Below are 14,763 nucleotides of genomic sequence, written 5' to 3'. Positions count from 1 at the left end.
AGGGAACTTGCTGTTCCAACAGGACAATGCACGTCCGCATGTATCCCGTGCCACCCAACGTGCTCTAGAAGGTGTAAGTCAACTGCCCTGGCCAGCAAGATCTCTGGATCTGTCCCCCATTGAGCATGTTTGGGACTGGATGAAGCGTCGTCTCACGCGGTCTGCACGTCCAGCACGAACGCTGGTCCAACTGAGGCGCCAGGTGGAAATGGCATGGCAAGCCGTTCCACAGGACTACATCCAGCATCTCTACGATCGTCTCCATGGGAGAATAGCAGCCTGCATTGATGCGAAAGGTGGATATACACTGTACTAGTGCCGACATTGTGCATGCTCTGTTGCCTGTGTCTATGTGCCTGTGGTTCTGTCAGTGTGATCATGTGATGTATCTGACCCCAGGAATGTGTCAATAAAGTTTCCCCTTCCTGGGACAATGAATTCACGGTGTTCTTATTTCAATTTCCAGGAGTGTAATTTCTACAATAGCCCAGCAGTTACAGAACTATCCTACAAACATGTCTCACTCACACATACCATGGCAGTGTTGGCCAGCAATAGACTCTTCCTGACAATTGCTAGCAGAGAAGTGCATCACCCCCCCCCCCCCCCCCCCCCCCTCTCACTGAACATTATTTCACCAGTTATTGATTGTTGTGGGGACTGTTTTTCCGAGCCATTGAAATTATATCTTGTGTTGCTGTATGAAAGTTTTTCATTTTAAATACGAGATATATATCGTACTTATTTTATTATGAGTTCACTCACAGACCCCAAGAGTTCATCATGAAAACAATTGTTTATGTAATAAAATATATGACAGTGGTGAATGGCCTGAGGACTTTCTGACAACAGTAATGATTCCATTATGGAAAAAACAAGGAACCAAGAAATGCAGTGAGCACGGGACAATCAGTCTCATTTCGCATGCAGCCAAAGAGATGTTAAGAATAATTAATAAAAGACTTGAAAAAGTAATGGAGGAGAATCTTGGCAAGGAGCAGTTTGGCTTTAGATGAAATACGGGCACCAGAGATGCAATAGGGCTCCTACGAATCTTGGGAGAAAGGTTTATTGAGAAAGGAAGAGACCTATATATGTGCTTCATCGATCTTGAAAAGGCATTTGGCGATGTGATGTGGGACAAGCTAGCGACTATAATGAGGGAAAAGAGAGTGTACTAGAAAACCAGAAAACTTGTAAACTCATTATATCTAAATCAAAAAGCCTCAGTTAAAGTGAGAGGAGAAAGTACAAACTGGATTGGACTAGGAAAGGGAGTAAGGCATGGATGCTGTCTATCACCTACTCTTTTCAATGTCTACTTGGAAAATATGCTTGACCAATGCCCATTAGATGACAAGGAGTAGAAATTGGAGGAGGAAGAGTAGGGTGTTTGAGGTTTGCTGATGACATGGTCCTTCTAGCCACAGGGGAAACAGAATTGCAGGATTTGGTGGACACCACTGAAGCTAACGGAAAAAATTATGGGATGAAAATCAACACAAAGAAAACAAAAGTATTGGCACTAGGAGGAAATAAGGAAATAAAAATTATGCTGAATGCAGAAATACTAGAACAGGTGCAAAATTTTAAGTATATTGGAAGCAGGGTAGACACCGACTGGAGGTGCACCACAGAAATTAAAACGAGGATAGCAATGAAAAATAGGCATTTTATAAGAAAAGTAGAATTTTCTGCAGTGGTCTGGATATAGAACTCAGGAAGAGACTCATAAAATGTCTTGTATGGAGTGTTCTTCTATATGGTGCTGAAACATGGACTTTGAGGAAGAAAGACAGAGAAAGGCTGGAGGTTTTTGTGATGTGGACATGACAGAGGACGGAAAGAATAAGTTGGATGTACAGAGTAAAAAATGAAGAGGTACTGAAAAGAGTAGGAGAGAAGAGACAGTTACTAGATGTAATATAAATAAGAAAAAGAAATTGAATTGGGCATATATTTAGAAAGAATGACAGGCTGATAAAAACAGTTTTAGAAGGTTATGTAGAAGGGAAAAGGGAGTGAGGAAGGAAGAGATTTCAGATACTGGATGACGTGATGGATGGTACAACATACAGCAGCCTTAAGAAGGAAGCAATGGATCGCAGAAAATGGAGAGGCGAAGGACCTGCTAATATAGCAGAAAACTGATGATGATAAGTGACATCTCTGAATAGCCAAAGGGACTGTGTCTGTGATACAATGTCCACAGTCAACATCTATCTTCAGGAGTTCTACCGGGGTGATGCAAAACTTTTTTTTGTTCTGTGTAAATGCTAATCTTACTGGAAGTTGCAGTTTTCTGCATTTAAATGGCAGTTCGATAGATGTGAGCAGAATCCTCATTGTAAATGCTATTTTTTCCTTTACCTGTCTTAATATTATTTTTGCTGTGTGTTCATGACCATTTCTGGTTTCGAATATTTAATTAATATTGTCATCTACTGCATTTCTTACTGACAAAATGTCTGTCTCAGAACAACATTCAGAGAAAGCTCATCTATTTATTCATTTGAGCTTGTGATGTTGTTACATGAATCATTCTAAGTTCAGTTTGGCCAGTTACACAATCAGTTGGTGAGTGACTCTACTAATTTATGAGTCTTTTGTCGAAGTGTTCCGCTTCTTCATCATTGGAAACTTGAGCTCTCATATTTACTCTTAATTGTACTTTCCTCACTAGATACAAAGAAATGATTTCTTCAAATGCACATTGATATCATCTGCTGGAGTTAATTTTTGAGTAACTGGACCCATTTGCTGAAAATGAAAATGTCCAGAATGTGTAAGTAATGCACCTCCCATTAATTCTGGATTATCTTGGAAATTTAGAACATCCTCAAATCTTCTGGAAGGTTCTATAACATTGTGGAAAATTCTACAACATTCTCAAACATTCTAGAAGGAACATACTGGACAGTCTCAGCCACTTAGGCACTAGATTCCAAGCTGCTTCACTGTCTTACCATAGAAATCCATTGCTGGGATGCCCTCTTTTGACACTCATATCTTCATAACTAACAGATGCAGTTCCAAAACAAAACCACCTTCATGGAGAGTGTGTGTGTGTGTGTGTGTGTGGGGGGGGGGGGGGGGATGGAGGATTATCACACCTTATAACCCCCATGGGACTGTGAAATTCAGTTCCGTAGTTTTGGTGACGTGCACAGAGATACCACACTTACTTTTATTATATAAATTCATTGTAATGCACTGAATTAGCTTTCTTTTGAGGCATTTCTCAGCATAGTTGAGTAAATGCAATAAAAGTTCAACTTTTGTCTAAATTTGTGATATGAGAAGTCTTTGTTACTCTGTATCTGCTGAACTAATTACATTACAAGATTCAGCATGGACATATTTGTTTTGTCTTGAAAAGAACTTTAATGTGATATGAAAATGTCTTATCTAACTGCAGTGCCTCATGTTTTTGTTATGTGACATCTTTCCACATCCTGAGCAGAGCAACAGCCTAGCTTCTGCCATCCGGGCAGTATCAAACATGTTCAGATTGGCGATTACCCATCCCATGAGGTTGAGGTTGGAGTGTGCCCTTGCACACTCAATTTTGCTTGGTGTTTAGAGAGCTGTACTTTCATAAAGCTTTGATTTCTATAATTTTGTAATGTTGCATATTAAATGAGATGATGAACTTTGCCTTTATCTTTAAATGATATAAAATAATGATCAATACGTGTGACAGAAAGAAATCTATTAAAATAAAAATCAGTTGCTGCATGTATGAAAGTACCTGAGAACGGCTCAACTGATTTGGATGAATTTCTGTTGTGTTCGTTACTGTCAGGACAAGGTTTGCATAGAAGAAAATTTTTGGGACATCCAACAGAAAAGTCTGAAATTAACATTAATTGCCGTATATATGAAATATCATCAGTTAAGAATGGACTAGACAGCTTTGGTTGATTTTTGTCTTTGTTGTGTTCATAATTTTCATTTTTTTTTTTTCAGTGCAAGCTTTGTATGAAGATAATTTTTGGAAGATATGCAGGAAAAGTCAGAAATTAAAATCAACTGTACAAGATTATCACTTGAGAATGGCGCGCGCACACACACACACACACACACACACACACACACACACACACACACGCGTAATATATTAAGGGGAAAATATTCCTACCGATAATCTCAAAAAGTTCTTGACCAATTTACTTCAGATTCTTACGGGTTACTCAATCATTCAGACGGAAAGGAGGGGGGGGGGGGGGAGGATGTACAGAGAGACAGACAGACAGACAGAGAGAGAGAGAGAGAGAGAGAGAGAGAGAGGGGGGGGGGAGGGAGGGGGGGGGGATGAGAAGATGGACAGAGAGGGGCGGAGGACAAGGAATTTAGAATGTATATGCAATTTCCATACATATTTAGCAGTTGCAAAGCTCTGCCAAGTTCACTAGTGTAATGATAAATGTAGGTCAACAGAATAAAATTACCATGTATTGTAAACATCACTTGAAACATGTATTGCCTACTCCTATTTGTATCGGATATTTTATATTTCAATACATGTCTCTCCCAGCAAACCAGTTAAATTTCAAGTGTCTGTTTGTAGGTGGACGAGGAGTTGCTGGCGAAGCGGTCGTCGCTGTCCCCGTGCCACGCGGCAGCTGTGGAGATGCGCGCCTGCGAGAAGCGGATCCTGCACAACGCGCTCGAGTATGTGAGCCAGCGCACACATACTTGACGGCCCGCCCTCGGGGCGCGTGGCGCGCTACTTAGCCGCCGACACTCCGCGCTCCTCGGGTAACTCCGGGTGGTGTCGACCGGCAGGTGGAGAAGTGGGAAAATATCGTGAGCACTGCACTGTCCAGTCCCTGATCCTCTGGGCCCCAAGTATGTAATGACACTGTGTCAGAATTCTCTTTCCCCTGTACCCATTGGTGTAACCACCCTGTTGCGGCTGTTTGGATGATCGGCAGTCCTCGATGTACCTTACCTGTCATTCTTGCATCCACCTGTTACTGTCATGCAATTTTATATGTGTCTATGTATGTGGCTGTCTTATCATACATCATTGTTGTTATGTATTTTACTCAGTATAAGGAAAAAAAATAGTGACAATGTAGGTATTTGTGTAAGTTTAATGGTATATTCCTCAATTGAGTTGAAACTCACATTTAAAATGGATCCTAAGCTCTACTTGGAATTTGAAATTTATCTTTCCCAAGTTGGGCGTTCGAGCACTGTGCTTCAAATCCCAAGCCAGGCACAATTCTGATGTGTATTGTAAGGCTCACGTGACAAGTATTTTGTTGATGGAGGAAATGTAAATTTGGTGGATTATTTGTGTCATGCTTCAGTGTATCAATGTGTCAGCTAGAGGGGTTGGGGCAGGGCATTTATTCAATATCCAGTAAAAGGATAAGAATCCTGTGACACAGATTGTGGTTTAAACTACAGACTGACTCAGAAATACTAACAGAGCTGCTACACATAGTATAAATGCTAGTCCTGCTGGTATAATGGGAATATTTGAGACCTGGACACATGTTTCTTTATTTTATGTTTTTTTTACTGATAAAGGATACAAAGTAGGGTTTTACATATTGTGCTTGGCTCAGCCATTTAGTTGATAACACGTGTTGATTATTTTCGAGGTTGAAACTTCCTGGCAGATTAAAACTGTCTGCCAGACCATGAATAGAACCCATAATCTTTACCTTTCATGGACAAATGAGCTACTGACTGAGCTATCCATGAATGATTCACTACCAGCCCTGTGTATTCGTTTCTACCAGTAGCTATCTCTTAAAACCCAAAGATAGGAGAGAGGTACTGGCAGAAGTAATGCTGTGAGGGCAAGTTTTGAGCCATGGCTGTATGGCTCAATCAGTAGACCATTTGTCGATGAAGAACAAACTTTATGGGTTCTAGTTGCAATCTAGCACACAGTTTTAATCTGCCACGAAGTTTCAGAGTTAGTTTGTTCTTATAGCAGAATATTTTCAGTAATTACTGCTGGCCTCTGTGTTACTATTTTAGAATATATTTTACACCCTATATTTAGCAGAGAGTTGCCCTTGAAGCTTTCGCAATTACTTCTGTCTCCATTCTTGTAAATATGTATTGTTGTTACTAATTTCCAATCCTGTGAAATTTCTTGTGCGCCCAGCATTCGTTAATATAGCTGATAAATGTGGATTTCAGTGTGGGCAATGCATATTTAAGCCATTCTGTGTTAATTCCATCATTTCCTGGTGTTTTTCTTCTGCATGCAAATCATTTTCTATTTTTCGTTTTACAGATTGCATCTTATAATTCCTTTATTTGTATTCCATCTGTACATTGACAATACCACAATCATGTTCTGATTGTGTGATGTGGAGTACCTTACTGTACAAACACTTGAGCTGCAGATGAGAGGACTCTAGGCAGAATTATGCCTCATTAAATAAGTAAATAATATTAGCTTCAATTAAATGGTTCAGCCTTCTTGCGAAATGATTGTTTCCAGTCACTGTCCTTTGCGAGAAAATTTTTACTATAAATCGATAGCATGTTCTCCAGTTGTCATCAGTTTGGGAACACACATAAAAAGTTTGCCCCCTTGTAGGATTTATTCCAGGTACACTTCTCAACAGTGTTTTGAGGCTGATGTGAAAGTCAAATACTTCATGAGCCTGCATTTTTTCCAAACGTAATCTATTTTTACTTTTCCGCATTTTCTTTCAAAGTATCTTATTCCAATTGCTAATTTATTTCATGGAGACATGTTATTGACCACACAGATTTGTTGTTTACTGACTGATGTGTCAGCATTTGCATGTTATGTGAGACACTTTGTTTAAGCATTAAAACAGACTGAACTCCAGGGTAATATTGTCTTCCTGCATCCAAGTCTACCAAATGACAGTTGTTTCATCCCTGCTTCAGATGACATTGGATGGCAAACCGGCAGGGCTTTAGGTTAGCACACTGCTTGCCCCACCATTAGCACTGAATTTTAAAACTGTCATCATTTCTCCTTCAGATATTCCAATAGTTTCTTGAAGTGTGTGAAACTGTCTTTGAGGAGAGTCAGTGACTGAATTAAAACCACTGTACATAATGGTATACTGTGAAATAAAATGTTTGTGTCTCAGAGAAAAGACAATTGCCACATTGTCTTCCAGTCAGAGATAAAACTTCACGCGCCAATGGATGGTTGGCATGTGTTGGGATGCCAGCTAGTGAAGACTCCGAATGGTAATTCCTCTGAGAGTGCAGATGTGAAATGAGTGGTTTCCATGAACTGTTAAGTTAGTCTTGCTTGAGCTGGTTGTCTGCAAACTAAACTTCCACACTTACTTTCTTGACTACCAAATCTCAATAGGATGAGGCTGTGGCCAGTATCTTGACCTTCCTCTAATTTGTGAAATGGCTGGTGGAAATACAGTTTTTCAGCCATTACAGATTTGTTAGGATGTAGAAAGAAGGTGTATCACTGGTTCTCATTGCAGCATTCTTGTACAGTGTGTGTTGTTTGTCCTATGTAGGTTTCACCACATTGCCAAGGAATTTCATCAGTACCCAACTTTCATAAAAGTAGATTGTCTTTCACTGATCCCAAAAGAGCTGCAATCTTGGCATGCTTCTTCATTGTGCTGGCAGTTTTTAATGAAATGTTTCCCACATGCAGAAGAAAGGCCATAGATTTTGCCCCTATTCCCTCTTCCTTTGGTTGGTCTGATGTTTTTCCTTGCAGAGCATTTATACTGAATACCTTCTCTAGGTGTACCAGTTTGTCCTGTGGGCTGTCCGGAAGTGTCTCTGTACTAATGTTTGTAGTAGACTCGCTGCTGTGCCGACTGTCCTATCTCAGATGCATGCGCATTTTACCCCACAGTACATCACTGTGTTAAGTGCTTTTAATTCAGCCACCAACTTTCCTCGAGGATGGCTGTACGATTAAACTGACTGAAATATTGGAAGGTGAAATGTTGCTACTGCAGATGCATGTCTGGAAGATGATGAAATATATCATTAGTTATCCTATTGCATGTTGGTAATCTTATTTCAAAGCACTTTGCAGGCGGAAATACCTGTTTGTAGGACTTGAAACTTGTTCCTCTGCATGACAGAAATATATGTTTATGACCTTACCACATACGTACACTAGAAATATATGTTTATCATCTTACCACGTACGTACACGATATTTTTGCTATATATTACAGACATCCTGATCAGGAGACAATCTCCGTATTGTAACATTTGAAGAAATGTTTCAGAGCACATTTAAATATTTAAATGCGATCTTGGCCGTGAAGTATTTCTTCAAATATTACTATATTTTTGTTCCCAATATTCATGCATAGCTCAAAAAATATTATGGCAGCAGCAGAGAATCTAGTTGTGGTATTTTATGTTGTTTGTATCGATGGCCTGTATGGCACAGGCTGTCTGTTTTTTGCAGGGTCATGGCTTTTCTGTAGCACATTTCTCCTTGAATGGAAGTAGTCTTCCGTCCTGGCATAGAGTACAAATCTTATCAAGTTGGGTTTGTCATTTCTCATTCGTGCTTAATCGTCATCCATGTAGTCCGAGAATTGAGCACCTTTATTTTCCATCAGTCATTTACAGTGAAATAGGCTCTGTCACATATACATAATGAGTGTCTCATGGATACACTTTGAATTTTAAAATGTGGTGTCAACATTATTAAAGTGAATGAATTTAGTTATATTACGAAAAAGGTTTTTGTGCTTTAGGGAATTTTGCCAAAACTAAGAATCGTTTTGCTTTCAGCTGTAAAAAATATGCATTATTATCACCATACAAACCATTAAGTTAAAAAATACAAAATAATTTTAAACATCGTACAGCGGATGCCTGTTCTGCTCAACAGAATACAAAATATGCTTTCTTGAAAGTTGTTGATTCCAACGATTGCCATTCTCTTGCGTGACTCGCGTATTTAAAGGCTTGCACCTTTGCTTAGTGTGTAAGTTTAACCTCATCCATCTCCACAACTTCAGATTCTATTTGTTCATCTTTGTTTTTGAATATCACTTATTGAATCTGGAGATTCCAACAGAAAAAAAACATATATATGTCATACCACAGTTATGGAAATTTAAAGATAGCTGAAGTAATACTTAACTTTTTTTTTAATGTGACATGCTATTCATCATAAGGTGATGGCTTGAAAAATATTACCTGAATTTTCAAAAATAAAAATTGTAATTTATAGCTTGTTGTTGGTGATGAAGTCAATATAAGAATGGAAGCAGAGAAAGTGATTGTTACAGTATCATTTTATGTATTTATGGGAAAAGAAAGATGTATATTTTACACTTACTGAGCTTTTGTACAAGACTGTAATGTGCTGGAATTTGTAAGCATTGTTTGATATTTAAGAAAAAATTTAAAAAATTTCCTCTTGTGCATTGCTGCCCTGAAGTAATATGTAGTCATCTGCTTGTGGAAAGGTCAGTTTAGGAAGTGGTTTCAGGGCAGTATTACACAACTTTTCCTGAACTGTAGTGTCTTTGTAACACTAGCTGATTATAGATAAGTAAAGGTTCTTTAACTGGTATAACAACGTATTATCTGTTGGAAGAATTAGTGCTTGGTTGGATTATTCTATTCCTTCAGCAAAGTTTATCACCTATTGATGTAAATAGCTGCTTTATATGAAATGTTTATGTATTCTGTGTCAAAAACCAAATTCCATTGACTGTCAGTAAAACATTATTTATCGTCCCATATGTATTGAGCAGAGTTTAACAGAAACAGATTAGTAACTAAAAGGACTTTTGAGGTAATTGTTATATGCAAATTGTATTTAATATTTATTAAGAGATTTATCAATTAATAGGCAAAATGGTCAATCCACTCCACGTAAAGAATCTCTTACCTAACTCTGGCATCTGTGAGAACTATGTGAATTTTGATCTGACGTGAAAATGGTAATCTGGATTTGTCTCCTACAGACCCAACTCACTATTCTGGTGCAAAAAAATACCATCATACCATTAAAAAATTACTGGACTATGTCAGTGGTGATGGATGTATATTTTCAGAGTAAGTCTTACAAGCAATTTTTGTCAACCTAAGTAGACCAGACATTTGGAAGCAAATACTGTATGGCTGAAACATTTCTTTGTAACATCAGAATTAATGTAGTTCTTGTAGATGCTAGAGTTTGCTGAGGCACCTTGTGATTTTTAACAGAGGCCTAGTAATGCCCATCACAAAGCAAATTCATCAAAATGTATAATTTGTGAGAAGTGGGATAATTGTTCGATAAACAACATACATACAGTGGATGCCCTTTCTCACTTAAAACAGATTTGTCAAAATGTATGGTTTCCAACACAAATCAATGGAGATACACTGAATTTAACATCACTAACAAAACTAGTGTAAGTTGCCGTGTGAACTGGTGCTTGACTTCGTGTGTTTTAAACTAATTGTTGTGGCTGTGTATGTGTGTGTAGCTTTTCTTTATTTTCTTGTTTTTTTATTTTGCTCCTGGCATTCAAGTGACTGATTAATATACATAGTATATTACTCGCCACGGAGTTTTAATGTCTGTGTGAGTGTGATGTAGTCAATTTTGTATCTTACAGTATTTATTGCTCTAGTGATTAATGTCAGTGACATTTTTAATGACTGAATGTTTTAAGAGTAACTTTAGCTGAGGAGAATAAATTTCAGTGAGGCAAGTGATTGGAATGACACGCACCTCACTGTGGTATGTACCAACAGGAAATCGGATATAAATGTATACTTTGGCAGGAATGTTTCATGTGTTTATTATTGCTCATTCTGCAATGGAATATGAAATACAAAAATAGTGAAGTTACTGTTGTTATGGAAAAAAGAGGGAGATTTGTTTAAATACTTGATTCTACTTGGCTACTGCGGCTTCCTGCAGTAAGTCCTATTTCCACTGTAATGATGAATTATATACAGAGTTGCATTCTTATTCATTTGAAATGTAATGTACTAAGCATTATTTATGTGGATGAGAGTTTTGATCAGAGATTAATGTAGAGGAAATATCAGTTATGGAAAACAAAATTGTAAAATTAATTTGCTGCTTTTAATGGCAGTAGAAGTATTAAAGTCTAATGTTGGTAGGGAAGTGAGGAAAAGATTTCACAATACAGAAGAGTATTTTCATACAATTAATATTAATATTGTGCATAACTATATTATTATTGTGCTGTGAAAAGCATCATTAGACTAAAAATGTAATCCATAGCAGTGTTTCTGTCCTACTATATGTCATATTTATGCATTCATTTGCCAATCTATTGGATATATAAATACATCACATATTGAGAGCAATCTTTTTCCTGAGTCTTACTTTGCATTTATTTGTGTGTTTAATACACTTTTCCTGATTTGCAGTAGGTGTGTTTGCTATACATTTATCCATGTAGTCTGTTTCCTTAACAACTTGTAAAGGAAGTTCAGAATTCAACATGTACCTAAGTACATTAGATCCTTTAATGTATGATTTCCTGTTGCTTCTGTCTTGTATTCATAGTAAGTAGTAAATTAAACGTAGGTTTAGGCAAAATAGAGAGCAACTGGTTTCTACACTGTTTGATATCAACAATTTTTCTTGTCTGTCTTGAAAGAAATTGAGCAGAAGCAGCAATATCCTGCATGACATCTTGTCACTGAATGAAAATGCATGCTACCATTCTTTTTGTCATTCCTGCACTTTCCCTGTTAAGATGTTTCCGAATTGTTATTAGTCAGTTAATTATTTAATATGTCAGTTCATATTAACATGCTGGAAATTAATACAGTTGTGGAATACTGATGTGTGAAGGAAGCAATTTCACAGCATTTTTATTTGAATATTTAATTACCATGGTCTGATGATCATAAATTGTCATTATCTCTGGTTACGTATGCTGTGGATCTGTTCTTGTGGAACATTCTTGAAATATTGTCAGAAGTAATCTATAAACTGGCCTACGTATAAAATATTTTAAACAACTTCTTTTTGTTCTAGATTGAGGTGTAAAACCCAGGAGCATTAAGTCAGTGGGTAATGTTTCACTACCTTTATTGTAACATTCAAGCTATCTGTTAACTACTTTTGGCACATGGAATTAATATTTTACTTTTGGCTGCAGTTTTGTTTCTACATTTTTGCCTTTTTGTGCTAAATATTCAAATGACAGTTAGTCAAGATAATAAGACTGGTGGCGCAGCAAATGGGAAAGAAGCAAACTGTCAAGCAACTGCAACAGCATGTTATCAGAGATAGCTTTCTTTGTTAAGTACAGATTTATAGTTCTTAAATATCTTGTGGTTTTTATTTTTTGGTGTTGTCATCAACTGCAGTTCCAAAAACTTCCAAGATTGACTATTTTGTGTGCTATATTTACGTGTATTTTTGATCAGGGGAGAGCAAGCTTAACTTACATATTTGTAAGGTGCTGTCCTAATGGAATGGGTGTTGCAAATACTTCTATATGGCTGTAAATAAAATAAATATTGGTGTTGAAATTCTTTCATTGTAGTCATTCTTTAGAACTAACTCCAGTCTCAAAAAAGTTAAAGGTAAGTAGCACATTAGCAAGGAAAGTTACCTTAAATACTGCATTACCTATTGTTATCTGAAGACCACAGGGCAAAAAAAAAGGATAAGTCCATATGAATAAATTTCACAGGCATGCAGTTTAAAAAAGGAAACACAATGATTCATGTACCAGTGTTCTGATCCTGAAACCTCAATTTATTTTAGTAGTACATACCTTTTAGCTGTTATATGAAGCAGTCATATGTTCTTCAGCCAGTTTTGTTGGAAAGATGTCAGAATAATTGTGTTTTAACATTCCAGTGACATTCTGGAAGAGCTGATTATCAAATAAACAATTTAGGAAATAAGTTTGCTTTCTTAAAAAGCTAATGCCTAATTTGTGCTCTATTTTTTTCTCATTGTGGATTGCAATAACAGGAGATTCACAACCACTTCCACTAATTCACTTTTGTCCATTTTTGTAGCATAACTGTAGTCATAGTAAATGCCTCTAGCATCAAAAAGTATTATTGAAACTACAGCTCAGCAGTGGTACTGAGCAATGCTTCCCAGATTGTTGCTTCCAAGTATTACACTACAGTTGTAGTCACTTTCCAGTGGGATGAGAAATGCTGACTAGCAAAGAAGACTTTGAGTTGTGGGGAGAGATAGTAGTTTGATGGAGTCAAGTCTGGGGAATAGGGCAGATCTTTCAGTTGCGCCATTGGCAAGACACTTCTGTGGGCAGGTGCACCGTTGATGAAAGATAATTTTCCTTCTTGTGCAAATCAAGTCTCTGTACTCGTATTTTTGCACTCACATACATTAGAAGGTCAGAATAATAGTACTGACGTATTGTTTTACCATTTTGAAGATAGTTAACAGAATTCTGTTTGCTCTGGAAAATACTGATTCCATGACCTTTCCTGCTGATCATCTCTGCTTTCTTGGTAGCTGAAGAATCAGCTACTGTTCACTTTTTCAAGTGGTATTTTGGGCACGGTCTGTAGCTGCGAAGCCATGTTTCATCTGTTGATGCGTACCAACACAGAAATTCACTTTTGTTTTTATGAAAACATGCCAAACACTGTTCAGAGACTTTTGTGTGAATTTGTCTTTTATCTGCCCTGAGCACATGAGGCACCCATATCACACAAATGTTTGTCATATGCAGTTCTTCCTGTCAAATGTAGCCAACATATTCTTTTGCAACCCCTACTGTTACAGGAATTTCATGCCCTTTTGTATACTGATATTTCAACATCATATTCTGCACTTTTTTTGCTTTTAGAATGTTCTTTACTTAGATCATCTTGGATACTTTTGTGGCTTTGGTTAAATTCACTAGTCCATTTCTTCGTGGTGGATGTTGAAAGAGGACAGTCATCACACAGATTTATGGAGCTCAAATGAATTCAGTGAGCATCCAAACCGTTTTGCAACAACTGTTTGCACAATACTAAATTTTCTCCATATTGTCAAATTAACATTTATTTATTTATTTATTTATTTATTCTTTGCCCATGGACTCCAGCTGAAAATCCAGCTGAGAGTATTGGGTGTGTCATACAATAGGCTATTAACATCAAACTTGATTTCATTATATATAAATGAAACAAATGATTAAACAGAAATAGTCCATAATCATACAAAGGTATTACATGTTTCACATTATATGTACACACAAATCCAAACAACATACATGATAATTTTAAAATATACATTTCAGTAATGATATAACATATTAAACACCATCTTAGTATTCACTCAAACTGTATATACATTTCTCTGTGAGATATAGTTTCAAATTATTTTTAAAACATTTTAGGTCTGTTTCTTTTTTAATGATTTTGGGGAGTTTATTAAAAAACCTTTTGCCTGCTTCTTCTGGGGCAGTCATAGACAGTTTTAGATTTCTGTTTATCATGTAATAATTTTCATTTCCTCTTGTACCGTGTTTGTGTACATCTTTATTTAGGAGGTGTTTATTACTTGACCTTACCGCCATTATGCTTTGGTATATGTACAGTGAATATACTGTCATAATATTATAGTATACAAAAGCTTGCCTACAGGTCTGTCTTGGTGGTATTTTTGCAATGCATCTCACTGCCCTTTTTTGAATTGTGAATATTCTTTTTAGGTAGCCAGCTTGTGCACTTCCCCATATATGAACTGAATAAGACAAATGTGGGAAGACAAGTCCATAATACATTGATCTGAGGACTTTATCATCCACAGTCTTAGCTGTTTTATGCATGATGAAGATCTGTTTG

At 37.1% G+C, this 14,763-nt stretch overlaps 1 protein-coding gene across 1 annotated transcript in view; it reads left to right on the top strand.

The window, feature by feature from the left end:
- The window catches only part of LOC126106507 (actin-histidine N-methyltransferase), a 469,720-nt gene extending 457,243 nt beyond the window's left edge, over positions 1-12,477 (top strand). Inside the window, exon 11 of the mRNA XM_049912826.1 lies at positions 4,571-12,477. Within this exon, the coding sequence (XP_049768783.1) occupies positions 4,571-4,702 (132 nt within the window). The 3' untranslated portion in view covers positions 4,703-12,477. The remainder of the gene's footprint in view (positions 1-4,570) is intronic.
- Positions 12,478-14,763: the final 2,286 nt, after the last annotated feature.

The sequence above is a fragment of the Schistocerca cancellata genome, chromosome 10, assembly GCF_023864275.1.
Source record: "Schistocerca cancellata isolate TAMUIC-IGC-003103 chromosome 10, iqSchCanc2.1, whole genome shotgun sequence".
NCBI lineage: Eukaryota > Metazoa > Arthropoda > Insecta > Orthoptera > Acrididae > Schistocerca > Schistocerca cancellata.
This window is presented reverse-complemented; position numbering and strand designations above follow the sequence as displayed.